This window comes from Eucyclogobius newberryi, unplaced genomic scaffold (genome assembly GCF_026437365.1).
Source record: "Eucyclogobius newberryi isolate DKJ021-1_F unplaced genomic scaffold, fEucNew1.0.hap1 SCAF_9, whole genome shotgun sequence".
Lineage (NCBI taxonomy): Eukaryota > Metazoa > Chordata > Actinopteri > Gobiiformes > Gobiidae > Eucyclogobius > Eucyclogobius newberryi.
In genome coordinates this window covers 17,105,531-17,126,060 of record NW_027316532.1, presented here as the reverse complement: position 1 = coordinate 17,126,060, position 20,530 = coordinate 17,105,531, and the positions used below count along the sequence as shown (strand labels likewise).

The window sequence follows — 20,530 nt, the reverse complement described above, 5'->3', positions numbered from 1 at the left end:
CAAATGTACACACGCTCAAATTCTGCGTCGGGCGCGATTAAGCCGCGGCGGTCTGTACGTAGCTTATGACATCAACTGAATATCTGTCCGGATGTAATGTCTAATTTACAGTTTTAAGTGAATGTATATTTAGCGACGGAACATTAAAAAAGCACAAAATCTGGAATTTTCACAGGACAAACTAAGTCATATCTAAAGGAGCAACAAACAACAAACAAACAAACAATATAAAGCTTTTTTTACTTGGAATGAGACTGTTACTGCAATTAATATATATATATATATATATATATATATATATATATATATAAACATTATTCGTGTTGCAGTAAAAGTTTAGTGTCAGAAAGTTACTGCGAGAAGTACAAAACACTAATGTAACCAAGTATAATATAAAATATAATACATTCAAGTTTAACACCGTACTGTGGAACATTCCTGACAAAGCTATAATAACTGCACATGCGGCAGAAAAGTACGTGGTTGTGATAAAATGTGAATATATGAGTATATTTCTGTGATGTATTTTATCTGCATAATAGTGATATTTTATCTGCATCATTAGTCTAAGAGAAGAACGGGTGTGTGACAAACTGCATTTGTGAAGGGGTCGTAAAGATGGGCCAAAGGATGTTTACCCCAGGAGGGGGGGTGACAGCCCAGAGGAGTTTGGGTAATGTTTACCAAAGGCTTTATCTCTACGGAAAAATACAAAGTGCCTTGATGTGAAGCTGACCAATGAGAAATGTGACCCGCCTATTCCAGAATATCTAATAAAACCAACCAGCATGGGAAAAAACGGAGTGAGGCGCAGGAGAGTCAGCCAGACTCCTAACGGCTTGGCTGACACAGCCCAGCGTTTTCTCCCAAGCTTGCCATACAAATGTCTGATATTTCTGTGTCTTTTCATATTCTAAGTTGAATTGTGTTCTCAATGTGTTACGGAATAGCATCGGTGTATGTCTCCTCCCAAGGACATGTCTAATTCAATGACATTTTCTGGTCCTATCGAGCCGGACGACCAGCTGCCCTTCGCGGAGATTGACGGGTGAATCGGTGAAGTCTGTGCACAGCTAAAGGAAGTCCACTTTTCCCGTGGCCGCCCATCGCACCTCATTCTCCGCGAGGAGAGCGTGTCGTTTCGAAGCAGCAGGAGAACACAGGCGACAAAGAAGGTCAGACAAAAACATTGTGTGTGAGAAAGAGTTAGCCATAAAATGTTTTATGCATTTAGTTTGATATTTACTGGAAAAATATTATAGGCTTTTATGCCCAGTTAGGTGTTACTGAGGAAATGCCCAGTTAGGTGTTACTGAGGAAATGCCCAGTTAGGTGTTACTGAGGAAATGCCCAGTTTGATGTTACTGAGGAAATATTTTGGGGGTTGGCTTTGTGTAGATAATTTCTCACATAAAGGAGTTAAATTGCTCACCACGAGTTAAGTTTCTCACCGAAAGAAAGTCATGAAGCCTTATGCCGAGTTGTTACTGACATAAAGATGAGTGAATGTAAGCGCTGTGCACGAGCGAAGTAAGTAAGAGAGAAGTGTGAATGTGTGAATGAGGATTAATAAGTGATTAACTAACAAGTGTGAATCACAATTAATCATACAAGGGTCACAAGGCGTTATTCTGAGAGATCTAAAATTTGCAGTCATGGGTGAATCTTAAACACCACGTTTATGTCCGGAGGAATCTCATATGGAATTTTCTCTAGAAGCTTGACATTGACCGTGACTGTAAAGCAAGTGGCATTTCTCTCAGACGACCGAGACCACATAATGCCAGAATTATCACCCCAAACTGTAAAAAGACAAAGGAAAAGTCATAAGAGGATTATGGAGTAAGACTTCCAGTGTGCTCAGATGACGTGGCAGAGAGGGGGAGATAAGGGGGTCAACAAGGCAGGAGAAGGGAAAGCAGTTCAGAGGACGCTCTGAACTGATGAAATAAGTAAAACTAAACTCAGCTGGTTTTAAATTTTAGTATTTCAACAAATTTAGGGCTTTTGTTTGGATTGACAACAGTCAATTATAAAGATTGTATTAAACTTGATAAGAGATAAAGATGAATTCAGATTTTTATAGATGGCCAATTTTTTGGGGAATGTGATCACAGACAGGACACTTCCTGTCCCCGACATAGAAGACAAAAGTCGTGTTTTTTGTGTGCACAGAACAAAGCTACGTTTTGTTTTGTTTTATTTTTGGACTTGACGGAAATTATCTTTTTGGACTTATTATGTAACCATAATGCATGGCTAGATGAAAGTACAGGACGAAAAGACAGAAGTGTTTTTAAATTTAGGATCAAATACAGGCACAGGCCTGGAAGTGATAATATGGGTAAATGGGTGACTACTGATGTTTTTGGACATAGAACGAGCAGTAAGTAAAGTGATAGTAAAAGTTATATCAGTAACTTATTTATTTGTATTATCATGAGGAAACCTCGTATTGCATGTAGACGTAAGTGAGGGAATAAGTTAAATAGTGACGTCCAATGTCCTCCTTGGAAAGACATGACTGTGTGTCATTAACTAAAGGCACACGACACCAAGTCATAAAGGATAGTCAGAGATAAGGGGCTATTGACTGGCAAAGAATCTGGAGGACTCAGGATGGAGCAGATGTTGTTATCTTTGAGTATCAACAGCAACACCTCAGGGGGGGTTGACTGATGAGTAATAGGAAAAGTTAACATTAACAGGGAAAGAATTTGACATTCTAAAGTAAATACCTGAAGGATTGTTGAGATTCAATCAAGAATTGAATAGATTTAAATTAGACAATATCAAATTTAGAAGCTATAGAAGTTATGAAAACCAGTGATAACAGGACTTAAACATTATAGGACTCAGGACGGAGGCAAGAGATGGTTAGACTACAAGAAAGAGAGAAAGTAAAAGCAGGTTACAAGTGAGGGTAAGAGTAAGTGAAAAGAGAGAAAGAAAAAGCAGGTTTAGAAATTTGGAAATGGGTGTTTCCTCCGTTACAGAGGGGAAGACAGAGAGGAAGATGTGATGAGAGACGAAGAAAAGAGACTTGCCTTATGGACAAGGGGAAGGTTTAGAATCATTTTGATTTTTAATACACATATAGACTTGTTGGAACAAACTAATACACAATGTTGTAAAGCACCACATGAGCAGGTGTGAGAGATTGAGTTTGAAACTCACCTGAAGCACATATAGAAGATTAGCACATATTACATTAGATGTGTGACCTTATTCAGGCCACACCCACAGAGGAGATGTGAAATTTGATGTTAATACTCTAAGTTGTGAACTGACCCTTAAGGCCAGCTCAACGGGGAATTATTGAGATAATTATTATTGTTTGATGTATTTTGAATTACACCCACCCACACACACCCACACACACCCACACACACACACACACATACATACATACACGCGCACACGTGGAGACCAAACATTTAGAGTTTGAAACATTTAGAGTTTGAAACATTTAGAGTTTGAAACATTTAGAGTTTGAAACAAATGGTGGTAAAACAGATAGGTTTGGGCAGTGTCGGATTACACACACAGACTGATTGACACACAGGGGGGGCCCAGCGCCGTGGAAGGGGGGGGCTCAGCCAGGGATGTGACCACTGAACTGTGAAAGGTCAAGAGGTGACATTGCGGAGTTGGAGTGACAGACGCAATTCCATCTCTTCCTTGATTACATCCTGGATTAGTGAACGTTGTAAACTATCTGGATTATTTAATTTTGTTTAAATGTAGTAGTTTGAGACATGGGAATTCAATCTCTCAAAAAGGAGGGATATGTACGTGTAAACAAATATTCCGAATCAATAATTACAAAAAAAAAAAAAATTGTAAACAAGAAAACTGTTTGAAATACCTGAATTGTCGAAAAGACTTTGTTTATCACCGCAGCAAAACGTGTTGGAGATGTGGTGTTTACAGAAGCGAGCCAAGTGGATGAGCCAAGTGGACAGAGCCACACCGTGTCGTCCTCACACCGACCATTGGAGGGACGAGAACATGGGTGCTCTCATGGGAAAGTGAGAGAAATGTCTGGACAACACAGCGGCAGATCCATAACATCGCAGACGCAGGACTTTGTTTGTATGAGTTTTGTCCAGAGTCTACGGTAGAGTACGATACTTTGCTACGATGAACGGACACAGAGACCACAGTATGCAAAGTGCTATACTCTGCTACGATGAACGAGAGCCAGAGGCTACGGTGCGCAGAGTACCATACTCTGAACAACTCTGAACGTGAAAGAGTCGGGCCAGTGTTTAACGAGCGGCGCCATCGATGAGTTAATTATCGTTGAGAGAACGAGCGTCGGTCTGCACGGCGAGAATGAAAGCGCATGTAGGTCAGCGCCGTCCGTTTGAAGGATTGTGCCGGGATTACCGAGGAACAATAGTGGATTTACACCGAGACAATAGTTAGCATTGTTTCTCACAGGAAACAAAGGACGAGAAGCGCCAGGGAAAAGGACGGAGGCGAGCGGAGGGAGAGGTCACTACTGTCCAGTGGATTTCACATGAACGCCAAGTTTCATTTTGTGTTGAATATTACAGGCAATTGTCATTTTTTATCATCCGGTTTCAATGTCGAATAGCACTGTTTTTTGTTTTTTTGGCAACGAGATGAAGCGTTGTTCTGTAATCCAGGGGTCCCCAACCACCAGGGCCGGGGGCAAAAATCGGGCCGCGGGCCATCTACTACTGGTCCCCAGAGGCCCAATGTAACCTATTCTTACAACGTATTATTATTTTAGTATTATAGTCTGTTACTGTGTCCCAATATTCTACGTGTTTTACCATGAAAATATAGAGCCAATCTAATAAACAGCAAACTTTAAAAAAGTTATATGTACACATTTGGCGGTTACCCCCCACGAGTCCGAAGGTTCGCTAGTCCGAAGGTTCGCTAGTCCAAAAGTTCCTCATAGGGCTAAAGTGAAGGTGCATAGACGACATCGGGATGTAGTCAGTCTGTAAAATGTGCATGAAGCACGAAGACACGCACTGGGGCTCGTCACAATGTTTAGTGGACCAGCTGCTCACAGGTGGCACCGCAAGTTGTACTGTGTATGTACAAATAAGAAGGGAACATCTTGAATCCTCCGCTTTATGCCTTCATTTGATTATAAGTATAGAAATACGCATGATCCGATCACCGTAGGATTGGTAGTCAAAAAGGAAATTCAGATTTTGAAGACCGAAGTGTCTATTTTGCCGCAGCGCGCGGCCGAAACTGCTATGCTACTTGGTGCCGCGGCTCCTGAAACTGCTGGGCTATTTGACCGCGCCGCGGCTACTGGAAAACAGTTTAATACCGGAGTTAATTAATTCATTAATAATACGATAAGGAACTCAGGCTGTGCACAGAAACAAGTCGGCTATGGAAAATACGTTTAATCATAAAAAGTGCATCAACACTAGAACAGTCTTAAAAGCCAGTGTGTAGGGCAAAGGGAGGCGAGGAGCTGCGCGGACTCACACCTTCGGACTAGCGAACCTTCGGACTAGTGAACCTTCGGACTCGTGGGCAGCCACCCATTTGGCGCTGTTGTTACTAGCTTCAATCGGTCTTTGAAAAAAAAAAAAATCTGGTGATCGTACGGGTCCTGGTAAGGAAAAAGGTCGGGGATCGCTGCTGTGATCGTTCACCCGGAAGTCTCTGGAAGCTTTCCGCGTTTTCTGCTGTCGCTCGAGCGGTAATAAAGTCTTGTTAATCGCATCTGTTCTGCTGCTGCGTTTGGGTTACATCGGCTCATTACGTAATATGTTCAAATTCACTGTTTTGAACCGTTTCAGATGTTGACCTGGTTCATGGTTCATGGTTCATGGTTCATATCTCTGTCATGACTGGTTCTATCTGCATCAAACAGAAACTGGCACAAAGCTCAACGTCTGCAATGACAGCACAAACGTAACTAAAAAATGTATTAATAAGGCTACCCCAAATAAATTGTCTGTTTGCTGTAACCCGACTCAACATTTTTCAAGTGGGTCGGACGGTAGGCAAATTCTTTAAAGGCAAAAAAAAAGATCAAAATTTTGCCCTTTTTTGACCCGGAGTGACCGCCAGGGGTCAGGAGTCAACAGTCAATGACGGAAAACGTATCTAAATCTCAAGATTTTAAGATATTTCAATCGACCTTTTGTACGCCGCCAACAAACAAACAGACATATTATTTTGCTCAGCCTAATGAACATTCAGTTTTTTTTTATCCATGTATTTTTTCATTATTATTATTATCATTATTATTGTTGCTATTATTATTATTATTATTATTATTACTATTATTATTATCATCATTATGATTATTACTATTATTATTACTGCTATTATTATTATTATTACTATTATTATTATTGTAGAAAAAGCTTCAGTTGTAGTCATCTGGACTCAGTTTGAAAAATAGATGACTACAACTGAAGCTTTTTCTACTTTGGAACACGCCTGGACGAATGAGGGATTACACCGACATTATTATTATTATCATGATTATTATTATCATCATTATTATTAGGCCCGAGCGCCACAAGCTGGCGAGAGGCCTATTAATCTCGTAAGGCCGTGCGAAGCACGGCTGCGAAAGTGCGCACGTAGTGCGCACGAAATCGAGCGCGAAGCGCTCGCCCACTTCCAAACACTCACTAACGCACTCCTCCACTCATGCACGCCCCGTGCATACTAATTAGTTGTAGGAAAATGGAACATTACCGTTGTAAACGGGCGAAGCCCGTGCAAAAGTTCGCACTAAACGAGCACTTTACATTGGGATGACGACCGCTTCATCCCCATATAAAGCACTCATTTGCGCTAAGTAGCTCACGAATACGTTCCCCATCTCTTGCATGTTCCGTGCATATAAGCATGTAATGCAAAAATTGAACATTATTACTGTATAGAGGGCCAAAAACACAAAGTGGGCGGAGCCCACTCAAAATTATCGAAAGTACCCGTCAGTGACCAGGGACCCACACCATGAGGTAGGAAAGCGCGAGCGCTTTCCGAAAATGTATAGTTTATGATATTTGAAAAATGGGAAACATTGTTTTCGCATCGGAATATTATTCTTTCTTTCTTTCTTCTTCTTCTTCTTCTTCTCGGGACCAACCCCCCTATTTTTCACCCAGTGAACATTGACGAAAAGTCACAAAAATTTGCACACCTCTAAAAATCGTGCCTCTCTACATTCTGGCTATTTCCCTTTTCTAAAATAAAAAAAATTGGCGCGTCAGCGCCACCAAATGTACCAAAAATGCATTGAGAGATGGGAAATGACCCAAAAAAAATCTGATCGTAGAATCATGAAATTTGGCGCAGAGGTAGATGGTGACAAGAGAAGTAAAAATTATTATTACGGCAACGCCGTACCCCGAACCAAATGTCGGCCATATTGCTTCAAAAATGGCTAAACATGACTTCGGAGTTTTTCCAAACGTCGTACTTTTACGAACTCCTCCCAGGGCGTTGGCCCTAAAAAGCTGAAATTTGGTGAAAATGCTACTGAGGAGTGGGACATCAAAAGTTATTCAAATTACATTGATACCTCTCACGGTCTCGGTGCGGCGAAGCCGCAAACTGTAGCTAGAATTTCAGAAATCTCCCATATTTAAAATTTCTGCCGTTTGCGCAGATAAAGTCCGAATTGCGTCAAATTAGAATCAGTTGTTAAACTCTTTGCCCTAAACCTACTTGAAGTGAAATAAATTAATTTGGCGCCACAGCGCCCCCTACAGCTTTTATATGGAGGTTAAATGTTTAGTTTTGCGAAATTATATGAAATTTGACACACAACTCAATTTTGGCATCCCCATCAAAAAAGTCAATGAGACCCATGTCATAATTGTTATGGCGTTGCCGTAACGATGATCGAAACCTTTCATGTTATTCCAATGGGGAAATCGCCAGAACATGTTTACACTTTAGACTTTCACAAACTCCTCCCAGGGCGTTAGACATATTAACCTGAAATTTGGTGAGACTCATCTTCAGGACCATCAAAAGTTATCCACATTTTCATTCAAAGAGTCACGGTGTCTGTGCGGCGAAGCCGCACATTTTGCCAAGAATTCAAAATAAAATAGCTTTTTGATGGTAAAACAAAGGGGAGAAGATGTGACAGCGTCACAGATTCAGCAGTAGGCGTAATAAAAGGACAATTGGGGCACGTTAGCGCCCCCTCCTCTTGCGGCGTGGCGGCGGTGTGGCGGCGGCGTGGCGAGGGCCGATCATTGCCGCTTGCGGCTATATTTGTTACTATTATTATTATTATTACAACTACTATGAGAGAAGAAAAAGTGAGATGACTCATGATCAAACCAGGCGAAAGATGAAAAATAACTCCTACTTCCTGAAAGTCCCTGGGGTTTTATTCTGTTTAACAAAAGTAATGTAATATTGTGCACTTCAGATTTCAGTCTTTTCGCAAAGGAATGACAGGAAGTGCTTAAAATGTGTGTTCTGAACTGAAAAAAGGCTTCGGCTCCACAAACTTAAAATAAAATAAATCTTACGACTCAAAGTCCAATAATCACGTCTTTGGAGTTGGATAATGGCGCCACAAAAAGAGCCAGGGTTTCTCAGGAGTGTTTGTCTTTGGCTTGATGTGGTCAGATCTCTCCTTCACTGTGAAACACTGATCCTCGGGTTCTCTCGCCCCTCCTCTCGCTGCAGGATGGTTCTGGGGGGATTTGGGTTCCCTCCCCCTTCTCTCGCCCCTCCTCTCGCTGCAGAATGGTTCTGGGGGGCTTTGAGTTCCCTCCCCCCTCTCTCGCCCCTCCTCTCGCTGCAGGATGGTACTGGGGGGCTTTGGGTTCCCTCCTCCCTCTTTCGCCCCTCCTCTCGCTGCAGGATGGTACTGGGGGGCTTTGGGTTCCCTCCTCCCTCTTTCGCCCCTCCTCTCGCTGCAGGATGGTTCTGGGGGGCTTTGGGTTCCCTCCCCCCTCTCTCGCCCCTCCTCTCGCTGCAGGATGGTTCTGGGGGGCTTTGGGTTCCCTCCCCCCTCTCTCGCCCCTCCTCTCGCTGCAGGATGGTTCTGCTAAAGGCAAACTGATCACTTACTTCACTTACTGCAGCACGACTGGTTGCATTACATTCAGAAATTATTTATGAGATTTATGAGATTTTCTTTCTCATTAAGTTGAAAAGCATGTAAAACTATCAAATTTGACTTAATTTGATTGAGTTTATATTAAAATAATAAGGGTTAGGGTTTAATAATATATTAATTTATTTATAATTTTATGCAAATAGCCTAAATCTGATTTATTTGACCTCGTATTCGTTTACTTCACACACTCGGCTAAAACAGCTCTTTTAAAATCCTCGAGTGCTTTAGATTGCATCGACCAATTAATCGATTATGGCCTTGAATATGCACCAAGTCAAGTGACAAGTCAGTTCTGTGGAGAGGCGGTCCTGTGTGTAATGTGTAAACATAATTTATAGGAAGTTTAAAAAACACTCTTAATAGAAAAACTCTATGGAGGAATGGAGGGAAAAAATAAAGATAAAATAAAATAAAAAATACATATACTTCAATATATATATATATATATATATATATATATATTCTAATTATAACACTATAACAATATATTATCTATATTTTCAACAGAAGGAAAGGTTGGATTGTAAATGAAAGTATATTTGGATGAGGGCTGAGGCAGATGGAAACACGCTTTAGCTCTTCTCTTATGAGATTAATGTGTTTACACGGGGATAATAAATGCATTCATTAAATGGCTAAATTTACACGTTTTACCCAGAGTTCCACAGTCTGTTCTCATCAAAACAAAAGAACAGATTTGAAACGACACAAGTCCAAATGTTCAGCTGTAGTGAAGCTCCTGAGACCGTCTGACCTACATGTCACCACGGCAACTCCATCCACATATACATTATATATATATATATATACATATACATATACATATACATTATACATATATACACACACACACCCACACACAGACACACACATAAAGTGTGGCTGCACTGCCCCAGCACCACTCGTCTCCTGCTGTGGAGAGGTTCCAGCTCCAGACGACACGTTCACACAGACCTTGTTTTCTCTGGAGCTAAAAAAATGCTTTTGTTGTAGTTTTCATATACTGATGAAGTCTATTTTGTAAAACTGAGTTTGACTTTGTGACGCGCGTGACGGCCACATTTGCATCAACACTTTCATTCATTCATTTGGAGTAAACAAGCTGTGATAAAGTAAAAAAGAAAGAGATCCATAGTCGACTCGAGTTAAATCAGAAACTCCATTGATCTGAACACAAAGAGAACAAAGCAGCTCCAACCAGAGAAAGACAATGAGGACGATTCACCTGTCTTACTGTTGTCTCACTGTTGTGTTACTGTTGTGTTACTGTTGTGTTACTGTTGTCTCACTGTTGTCTTACTGTTGTGTTAGTGTCGTCTCACTGTTGTGTTACTGTTGTCTCAGTGTTGTTTTACTGCTGTCTTACTGTTGTGTTACTGCTGTGTTACTGTTGTCTTACTGTTGTGTTAGTGTCGTCTCACTGTTGTCTCACTGTTGTCTCACTGTTGTCTTACTGTTGTGTTAGTATCGTCTCACTGTTGTGTTACTGTTGTCGCAGTGTTGTTTTACTGCTGTCTTACTGTTGTGTTACTGTTGTGTTACTGCTGTGTTACTGTTGTCTTACTGCTGTCTGACTGTTGTCTGACTGTTGTCTTACTCTTGTCTGACTGTTGTGTTACTGTTGTGTATAAAAAGGGGAACCAGCGTTTGCATATTTATGTATTTGCGTATTTATTTATTATATTTTATATTTGCGTATTTATTTATTCTGAACTAGTGTTTTGTATCTATGATGGCTAGAGCCCGCTACAGTACGCGTCTGAAGCAGTAGTTCTCTGACAACAACCCCACCTCTGTGTGAAGTGGGCTCCGGCTTCTCACCAACTACAAGCCCTGCGCCCCCCCTGCTGTGGACGATATAAAACTGGCACAACAACATAACACTTTCTACTGCAGATTTGACTCCCCCTCCCCCACTGTGGCTACCTCTGCCATCCCAACCCCAGTCCCCCCCATCTCCCCCACCCCTCTTACAATTCAGGAACAAGACGTGTGCAGACTATTCCGCAAATCCAACCCGCGAAAAGCTGCTGGACCAGACGGTGTCGCCCCGGCCACCTTAAGACACTGCACAGGCGAGCTGGCCCCTCACTGGCATATTTAACACCTCCCTGGAGTCGTGCCATGTCCCAGCCTGCTTCAAGTCGTCCATCATCGTCCCTGTCCCCCAAGAAGCCCCGGATCACTGGACTTAATGATTACAGACCCGTGGTGCTGACGTCTGTAGTCATGAAGTCATTTGAGCGCCTGGTCCTCCCCCACCTCAAGTCCTTCACCTCCTCCCTGCTGGACCCCCTGCTGGACCCCCTGCAATTCGCCTTCAGAGCCAACAGGTCTGTGGACGACACCATCAACCTGGCTCTCCACTTCACCCTGCAGCATCTGGACTCCCCGGGAACCTACGCCAGGATCCTGTTTGTGGACTTCAGCTAGGCTTTCAACACCATCCTCCTGCTCTGCTCCAGGATAAGCTCTCCCAGCTCAACGTACCCGACTCCACCTGCAGGTGGATCACCAACTTCCTGACGGATCGGACGCAGTGCGTGCGGCAAGGGAAGAATGTCTCGGACACACGGACCATCAGCACAGGAGCACCACAGGGCTGCGTATTTTCTCTCCTGCTCTTCTCCCTGTACACAAACTGCTGCACCTCCATCCACGCCTCCGTTAAACTAATCAAGTTTGCGGACGACACCAGCCTCATCGGGCTCATCTTGGACGGGGATGAGTCTGCCTACAGGAGAGAGGTGGAACGGCTGGTGTCCTGGGGCAGCGGTAACAACCTGGAGCTCAACGCCCAGAAAACAGTGGAGATGGTTGTGGACTTCAGAAAAGGTAAAGCCTCCAAGCCCCCCCTCACCATCTTGGGCTCCCTCATCTCCACTGTGGACTCCAGCAGGACCTGTACGTCTGCAGGACTCTAGGACGTGCAGGTCGAATCACAGCCGACCCTTCTCACCCGGCACACAGACTATTTGAGCCACTCCACTCAGGCAGGAGGCCACTCCCCTCAGGCAGGAGGCTACGGTCCATCCGGACCAGAACCTCCCGTCACAAGAGCAGTTTCTTTCCCTCTGCTGTTGGACTCATGAACACTTCTTAAGCACTTTGCGCTCACTGCACTGTCCACTTTTATTGCACCACATATTTTATTTTGTGTACATATCATGTCTATTTTTAACTCTACCTACCCGTTTGAATACCCGGTAGTTATTTGTTATTTATTGTCCATTGTTTTTGTATTTATTGTTCAGTGTTATGTTTGTGTTGCACCGAACCGCCAGGACAAGTTTCTATATCCGTGAATCCTGTTCATTGATAAATGGCAATAAACTTATTCTGATTCTGATTTTACTCTGTATTTATCCGCTGTATTTTGACACTAATAACTGTTTGTATACTTGTTATCCATGTCTCTATGTCTGGAGCACTAGTCGTCTCTGTTATGTCACTGTCCGTTTTCTGTCATTGTCATTAATGTTGTCCATGTGTGTGTAAGCAGCCCACTCTCTATTTTACCTGCAACCAAATCTAAATCTAGATCTAACAAATAAAGTTACCTTACCTTACTGTTGTGTTACTGTTGTGGCCATATACAGGTTTAAGAGGCCATTCTTACTTGTTTGTCCCAGTTTACAGTCTTAAGTGTTTCAGCAAGTTTGTCTTTACACCGCGCTTTCTGCGAGCCGTCTCTAGGGGCCGCTCTTCTCTCAAACAGGAAGCTGAGTTCACTTTCTTCTTGTTCCTCCTGGAGCAGGTCAAAGCTGCAGTTTCCTGTCACCTCTGACCTCTGCGAGGCGTGTGGACACATTCCTGAGCTGATACCTTCCCACAAACCTGACTCGTACATTCTCTCTCTCTTTCTCCTTACTCTGAAGACGTACAGCTCCAGTAGGTGGCGGTAAAGCACCTTTTCAGTTGTCTTCCGACCTCCATTAAAAGTAACGCAACAACAACAACAACAAATATAGCCGCAAGCGGCAATGATCAGCCCTCGCCACGCCGCCGCCACGCCGCCGCCACGCCGCAAGAGGAGCCCCAATTGTCCTTTTATTACGCCTACTGCTGAATCTGTGACGCTGTCACATCTTCTCCCCTTTGTTTTACCATCAAAAAGCTATTTTATTTTGAATTCTTGGCAAAATGTGCGGCTTTGCCGCACAGACACCGTGACTCTTTGAATGAAAATGTGGATAACTTTTGATGGTCTTGAAGATGAGTCTCACCAAATTTCAGGTTAATAGGGCTGACGCCCTGGGAGGAGTTTGTGAAAGTCTAAAGTGTAAACATGAAAGGTTTCGGTCATCGTTACGGCAACGCCATAACAATTATGACATGAGTCATTGACTTTTTTGATGGGGATGCTAAAATTGAGTTGTGTGTCAAATTTCATATAATTTCGCAAAACTAAACATTTAACCTCCATATAAAATCTGTAGGGGGCGCTGTGGCGCCAAATGAATTTATTTCACTTCAAGTAGGTTTAGGGCAAAGAGTTTAACAACTGATTCTAATTTGACGCAATTCGGACTTTATCTGCGCAAACGGCAGAAATTTTAAATATGGGAGATTTCTGAAATTCTAGCTACAGTTTGCGGCTTCGCCGCTCAGAGACCGTGAGAGGTATCAATGTAATTTGGATAACTTTTGATGTCCCACTCCTCAGTAGCATTTTCACCAAATTTCAGCTTTTTAGGGCCAACGCCCTGGGAGGAGTTCGTAAAAGTACGACGTTTGGAAAAACTCCGAAGTCATGTTTAGCCATTTTTGAAGCAATATGGCCGACATTTGGTTGGGCGGACGGCATTGCCGTAATAATATTTTTTACTTCTCTTGTCACCATCTACCTCTGCGCCAAATTTCATGATTCTACGATCAGATTTTTTTTGGGTCATTTCCCATCTCTCAATGCATTTTTGGTACATTTGGTGGCGCTGACGCGCCAATTTTTTTTATTTTAGAAAAGGGAAATAGCCAGAATGTAGAGAGGCACGATTTTTAGAGGTGTGCAAATTTTTGTGACTTTTCGTCAATGTTCACTGGGTGAAAAATAGGGGGGTTGGTCCCGAGAAGAAGAAAGAAAGAAAGAAAGAAAGAAAGAAAGAATAATATTCCGATGCGAAAACAATGTTTCCCATTTTTCAAATATCATAAACTATACATTTTCGGAAAGCGCTCGCGCTTTCCTACCTCATGGTGTGGGTCCCTGGTCACTGACGGGTACTTTCGATAATTTTGAGTGGGCTCCGCCCACTTTGTGTTTTTGGCCCTCTATACAGTAATAATGTTCAATTTTTGCATTACATGCTTATATGCACGGAACATGCAAGAGATGGGGAACGTATTCGTGAGCTACTTAGCGCAAATGAGTGCTTTATATGGGGATGACGACCGCTTCGCGGTCGTCATCCCAATATAAAGTGCTCGTTTAGTGCGAACTTTTGCACGGGCTTCGCCCGTTTACAACGGTAATGTTCCATTTTCCTACAACTAATTAGTATGCACGGGGCGTGCATGAGTGGAGGAGTGCGTTAGTGAGTGTTTGGAAGTGGGCGAGCGCTTCGCGCTCGATTTCGTGCGCACTACGTGCGCACTTTCGCAGCCGTGCTTCGCACGGCCTTACGAGATTAATAGGCCTCTCGCCAGCTTGTGGCGCTCGGGCCTAACAACAACAACTTGGCTTGAGCCTCCTGCTTGTTTCCATGGAAATTATATTATTTGGCCTTAAACGTACCATCTCCATATTCAGAAGTATTTAATATTGTGTTTCTATGGCGACAGCAGGAGACTTACCCCTCCTGAAATTTACACAGTGTGACTTTAATAATGGAGAGTAAAAACAGTAGGTTTGATGTTGCAAATGTTTTAAACCTAAAGCTATGAGTGAACTCCAGCTGCTGGCGCACTGTGAGCTGCCAAGTAGTTTAATTAAGGCTAATAAGATGAGCTGCTCAGCGACGTACGGAAAGTTCTGCCCTGAAATAATCGAGTCTGAAGAAGGACACGTTCTATCACTGTCCTCTGAGCCTCACAAAACACTCACACATTTCTTTCGGTCCAGAGTCCAGTCCAGAGTCCAGTCCAGAGTCCGGTCCAGAGTCCGGTCCAGAGTCCGGTCCAGAGTCCGGTCCGGACTCCGGTCCAGAGTCCAGTCCAGAGTCCAGTCCAGAGTCCAGCCAGAGTCCAGCCAGAGTCCTGTCCCGAGTCCTGTCCCGAGTCCAGTCCAGAGTCCTGTCCAGAGTCCTGTCCCGAGTCCAGTCCTGAGTCCGGTCCAGAATCTGGTCAAGAGTCCAGTCCAGAGTCCAGCCAGAGTCCGGTCCAGAGTCCGGTCCAGAGTCCTGTCCCGAGTCCTGTCCAGAGTCCGGTCCAGAGTCTTGTCCAGAGTCCGGTCCAGAGTCCAGTCCAGAGTCCAGTCCAGAGTCTGGTCCAGAGTCCAGTCCAGAGTCCTGTCCAGTCCAGAGTCCGGTCCCGAGTCCAGTCCAGTCCAGAGTCCTGTCCAGAGTCCTGTCCCGAGTCCGGTCCAGAGTCCAGTCCAGAGTCCAGTCCAGTCCAGAGTCCAGCCCAGAGTCCAGTCCAGAGTCCAGTCCAGAGTCTAGTCCAGAGTCCAGTCCAGAGTCCGGTACAGAGTCCGGTCCAGAGTCCAGTCCGGTCCAGAGTCCTGTCCAGAGTCCGGTCCAGAGTCCGGTCCAGAGTCCAGTCCAGAGTCCAGTCCAGAGCCCGGTCCGGAGCCCGGTCCAGAGTCCGGTCCGGAGCCCGGTCCAGTTCTTTCATCTAAGATCCAAATCCATCTTGATTTCCTTTCAACAGCACAGAAGTGTCATTGATGAATATAAGGAAAAAACCTTTAGATTCTTTGACTTTCTCTGTGTGAAAAGGAGGATAAAGGTTCATAAATAATGAATAATCCATCCACTCTTAACGTTTATATTTTGTGACAAGTCTAAAGCTGTTCCTTCGAGACCACTTTATGTCGCAGATGAATTGTGTCGTTATTGCCTCATCACAAACCCACGTAAAAAGATATTCCTCCGTTTCCCGCCACACGCAGAGAAAACTCTCCATTTGACCGGTGTAAATATTGACGCTCGGGGGGGCGACGCTCGGGGGAAATATGGAAAAATCAATACAGCAAATGTATCTAAGCGACGCAGCGCCATACGCATCAGTCACAGCACGTTTCTATCGAGTCATTCATGCGAGACATATGGCAAAACTCTTCTTCATCTATTATTATCTAGTTTAATACCTTCTGCAGCCGTAGAGTTCTCTGGGACGTTGTAACTTCAAAGGTCCTGTTCAAAATGCATGTTTCTCCAGGAGGACAGAAACACGTTAGGCTATGTACAGGTGAAGAGTGCTTCCTGAAGGAGGGGCTGGAGGAGGGGCTGAAAGCGTGCTGCGGCCCTCACCAGTGTGACTCATCCTGGTGAGTAGCCCCCTTTCGTCTGCTCATCCGAGGAGGAAGAGAGAGACTGTTCTCTAGCTAAAGAAGCAGGAATCAGATACGAGGACCAATCGCACTGTGAGAAGGTTAAACGCTCTGAACAGTCAGTTTTGATGATGATATGGGACCTTTAAAGTGGCTCCTGCCTATGATACAGACACACACTTTGTAAAAGGTCCTTTTCACTAAACCAAGCAGCTCATTCCACTTGTGTGTTTATAAAAGTGCTTTTGTCGCTAAGCTAATGCTAACATACAATAATCTCATGAATAATGTCCCAATAACTGCACAAACTGAATTATTCTGTTCACAAAAACATTCTGTGAACTTTTATCAAGTTTGTGTGTTTTATATTTAAGCTAACGTGTGTTAGCCTTTAGCTCTGAGACAAAAACACAAAACACATAAACAGGGAGGTTTCCTCCGCTCACATATGACGGTAAAAGACATGGTAAAAGTCTGAACCTGATTAACACTCTAGAACTCACTCTGTCACAGCTTTTATTTGACTTTATTGAAGCGAAATATGTATATAAAAAGAGCCAGGGTTTCTCAAGAGAGTCGTCTTTGGGTCGATGTTCAAGGCTGGTGTTCCGCTCAGAGACAGCAGGGGGCGATGTCTGTTAAAGGCTGTTGTTCCGCTCAGAGACAGCAGGGGGCGATGTCTGTTAAAGGCGGGTGTTCCGCCCAGAGACAGCAGGGGGCGATGTCTGTTAAAGGCTGGTGTTCCGCTCAGAGACAGCAGGGGGCGATGTCTGTTAAATGCTGGTGTTCCGCTCAGAGACAGCAGGGGGCGATGTCTGTTAAATGCTGGTGTTCCGCTCAGAGACAGCAGGGGGCGATGTCTGTTAAAGGCTGGTGTTCCGCTCAGAGACAGCAGGGGGCGATGTCTGTAAAAGGATGGTGTTCCGCTCAGAGACAGCAGGGGGCGATGTCTGTTAAATGCTGGTGTTCCGCTCAGAGACAGCAGGGGGCGATGTCTGTTAAATGCTGGTGTTCCGCTCAGAGACAGCAGGGGGCGATGTCTGTTAAAGGCTGGTGTTCCGCTCAGAGACAGCAGGGGGCGATGTCTGTTAAAGGCTGGTGTTCCGCTCAGAAACAGCAGGGGGCGATGTCTGTTAAAGGCTGTTGTTCCGCTCAGAGACAGCAGGGGGCGATGTCTGTTAAAGGCTGGTGTTCCGCTCAGAGACAGCAGGGGGCGACTCATTTGATTCATATTTGATATTATTGTGAGACTTTTGATGCTACAATATCACAATATTTAGTTTTTTGTTGCACTCCTATGCAAGGGTAAGGTTTTTATTATTTTTTTGTAATATGAACTTGAGCCGCTCGTCCTACTTTCTGTTTCACTTTGGCTCTTTAATGACAGGGACCAGCTCTTTCCCCAAATCTTGAATTATTCATCTGCTTAATGTGGACTGTGTCTCTGCAGAATCTCTAAAGCAGAAACATGACGATCCCAACAGTCACAAGACCAGTATCCACGGAAACCAGTGTGTAACAGTGCAATAACATCTCATATTATTACATGTACTCATCTCATACAAACATAACTGTTTTAAAGGCGTTTTCCTCCAAACATCACAAACTGTGAAAACCACTGGACACACGATAGTCACACCCTGACCACACCCTGACCACACCCTGACCACACCAAACACTGGCTTTACATGCGGCTGCGGCGGTCAGCGCGGGTTCAGTATTGATTCATTCATGCAGCCCAGCCTTGCAAAGACCTAACACACAGAGTATACAGAGTACACACAGAGTACAGAGAGTACACACAGAGTACACCCAGAGAGTACACACAGAGAGTACGCACAGAGTACACACAGAGTACACACAGAGTGTGTAGTGTGGCAGTACCTTTCTCGATGTGGTGGGTACATTTTACAACTGACAGATTCCTCTGCAGCCGGAAAGAAACGAGAGAAAGTGAGACACGCAGCAAACACAGATCAAGAGCAAAGAAAAGACACACAGGAGCTCCAGGGCTCATTACAGGTCAGATCTGTGGAGGGGCGAGCCCGCTGACAGTAAGAATGCATGTTTTTGAGTTAAGCTTTGTTTTAAAGCCGGATTGTGGCAGACTGGTGGAGAGAGTGGGTACTACACCTCCTCCACCTTTAAAGAAGAAAGAACACTCTGGATTATTCTTTTTTTGCCTTTGAGGACTTTTCCCCATTCACAAGATATTTAATCATTTGTTTTCATCACCATGGCAACACTACGAATTTCTCATCATTCTGAAACCCAGGCGTTCCCTCATCAGGATTTGTGTTAGCGCTAATCAACAGCTAGCACACGTCAACATGCTATTGTAAGCTAACTGCTGTGATGAAGGTGACCTCAGAGCTCAGACCTCAGACCTCAGAGCTCAGACAAGATGAACACAGCGGTGTTAATGACCAACAGTATCAGAACAAAGCTACATTTATCATAGTGTGAGTGCTTTAAGTGCACGACATCGTGATCCAGATGGAGTCTGAATTCTGCTGCTGCGCAAGCCTGAACGCCACGACAGCCTGAATGCTGAAACAGATGAGAGTTAAGGACATGTAGAGGACACGCGTCTATGGGGATGAACGCTGCAGTGGACATGGACCTGAAAGCACTGAACGCGCTGAACGCGCTGAACGCGCTGAACGCGCTGAACGCGCTGAACGCGCTGAACGCTGTAATGGCAGAAAATGGTTCATGTCATGTCATTCTAATGTTGTTTTAGGCCATGACATGTCACGGAATTAATATCTTTGTTGTTCTCCTGTGTGCAGATGGGATAAGAATATGGGGTCCTGATTATACTGAATATCTACTGTCCGGCGCCTCTTAATCATCAATTAATGCGTCACGACCGGATTCGGTGTGGAAATGGTCTTTGACTAAACCTCTGAAGAGATGGCTGGAACCGTCACAGACGTGATAGTCTGCTCTATCTCTTTTTGAGCTGATTTGGGTTGTGATTATGTTATGTTTGTTACCACCTATAAAAGGTGTACTTTGTAAATTGTAAAGTTAGGTAGGGACAGAACGACCTTGTCTTAGGGAGAGAGAGGGTGTTTATCCACTGTGCACGTGAATTAACTTCCACCTTTTGAGAGAGACCGAGAGACTCTGTTTCTGCTTCAAGTTATTGCCTGGTTACTCTTTACTTGATCATTGTTTACAGGAAACTGCCGTAACAACGCGCTGAACGCACTGAACGCACTGAACGCACTGAAGAGTCCTGCTCGTGAGGGAAATGAAACAATAACAACATAAAGCGATATCCGAACACTCAAACCACTGTTTGGAGTTCTCCTTTAACTCACCACAGAGTGTTGCCATGGTGATTAAAACAGACTATTGCACATTTTGAACAGGGGAAAAGTCGCTGCGTTTGAAGCAGAAATCCACAAATACACAATATTCACCAACAAAGTGTCATTTCACGATCGAGTCTGAGCGTTCTTTAAAGGCGCGACACTTCTCTGGAGGGTGTGCTACCTGCTGCGCCAAGCGTCCACAATGCCACAGTGCGGAACATCTCAGGCCAGCGTGGACACCATCAACCGATCATCGTCACGACCCGGCCGCCGTTCCTACGTTCCTGTTTCTTCTACTGGAAATGAGCCTAATTTGGCGTGAACTCGGCGTCACCCACTCAGCTCCGCCTCTTAAGCGAGTGAAGCGCTAAATCCGGTTTGTGCAGTGACCGTCGCGTGAAAAGACCGACGCTGGAGCTGCATTTGATGAAAACCGCTCATTTCACATCCAATGCACCTTTTGTTACTCGTTCTGATTATGTTTTATTTTTATTGTCTTTGCTGATTAAAGTATAAAAAATCAGAAGCTAAAACTAGAACCAAAACGAGCTTCTCATTTGAACAAATGATGATAAAACATCATAAAATGGACCTTTCCTGGACTGTTTTTAAATGACCTTGAGCTTTATCAGAACAACACCATGTTTAATAAAGAAAGTGAGATTA

The 20,530-nt window shown here is 44.0% G+C and overlaps 1 protein-coding gene across 1 annotated transcript in view; it reads right to left on the bottom strand.

Moving 5' to 3' along the window:
* LOC140353629 (homer protein homolog 3-like) overlaps positions 1–18,488 on the bottom strand; it is a 56,082-nt gene extending 37,594 nt beyond the window's left edge. Inside the window, exon 1 of the mRNA XM_072438278.1 lies at positions 18,426–18,488. Within this exon, the coding sequence (XP_072294379.1) occupies positions 18,426–18,448 (23 nt within the window). The 5' untranslated portion in view covers positions 18,449–18,488. The remainder of the gene's footprint in view (positions 1–18,425) is intronic.
* Positions 18,489–20,530: the final 2,042 nt, after the last annotated feature.